The following is a 259-nucleotide window of genomic DNA, read 5'->3' as shown; positions in this document are numbered from 1 at the left end:
GCGGCCCCGCTATGAGGTGGTGCGGGAGCTGGGGGCCGAGGAGGTGCGCTGGTTCTACCGGGAGGACCGGAAGAGCTGGAAGCCCTTCATCGGTTACGACTCGCTGCGGATCGAACTGGCCTTCCGAGCTCTCGGCCCCGGCCCCGAGCGGACGGCGGTGGAGCCGGTGTGCGTGCGGAGCGGGCTGTACGAGGTGGACGTGGCCAACGCCGAATGCTACCCCGTCTACTGGAACCGTGAGTGCGGCCGCTGCCGCGCC

At 70.7% G+C, this 259-nt stretch overlaps 1 protein-coding gene across 1 annotated transcript in view; it reads left to right on the top strand.

Moving 5' to 3' along the window:
• Positions 1–4: 4 nt before the first annotated feature.
• Positions 5–259, top strand: part of DDHD1 (DDHD domain containing 1) — a gene marked incomplete at its 5' end in the record, with an annotated part of 63,115 nt that continues 62,860 nt past the window's right edge. The window contains one exon of the mRNA XM_010712189.1: positions 5–236. Coding sequence (XP_010710491.1) covers positions 5–236 — 232 coding nt within the window. The remainder of the gene's footprint in view (positions 237–259) is intronic.

Source organism: Meleagris gallopavo, chromosome 5, assembly GCF_000146605.3.
Source record: "Meleagris gallopavo isolate NT-WF06-2002-E0010 breed Aviagen turkey brand Nicholas breeding stock chromosome 5, Turkey_5.1, whole genome shotgun sequence".
Taxonomy (NCBI): domain Eukaryota; kingdom Metazoa; phylum Chordata; class Aves; order Galliformes; family Phasianidae; genus Meleagris; species Meleagris gallopavo.
The sequence above is the reverse complement of the archived record's forward strand: the minus strand, read 5'-3'. Positions and strand labels throughout refer to the sequence as shown.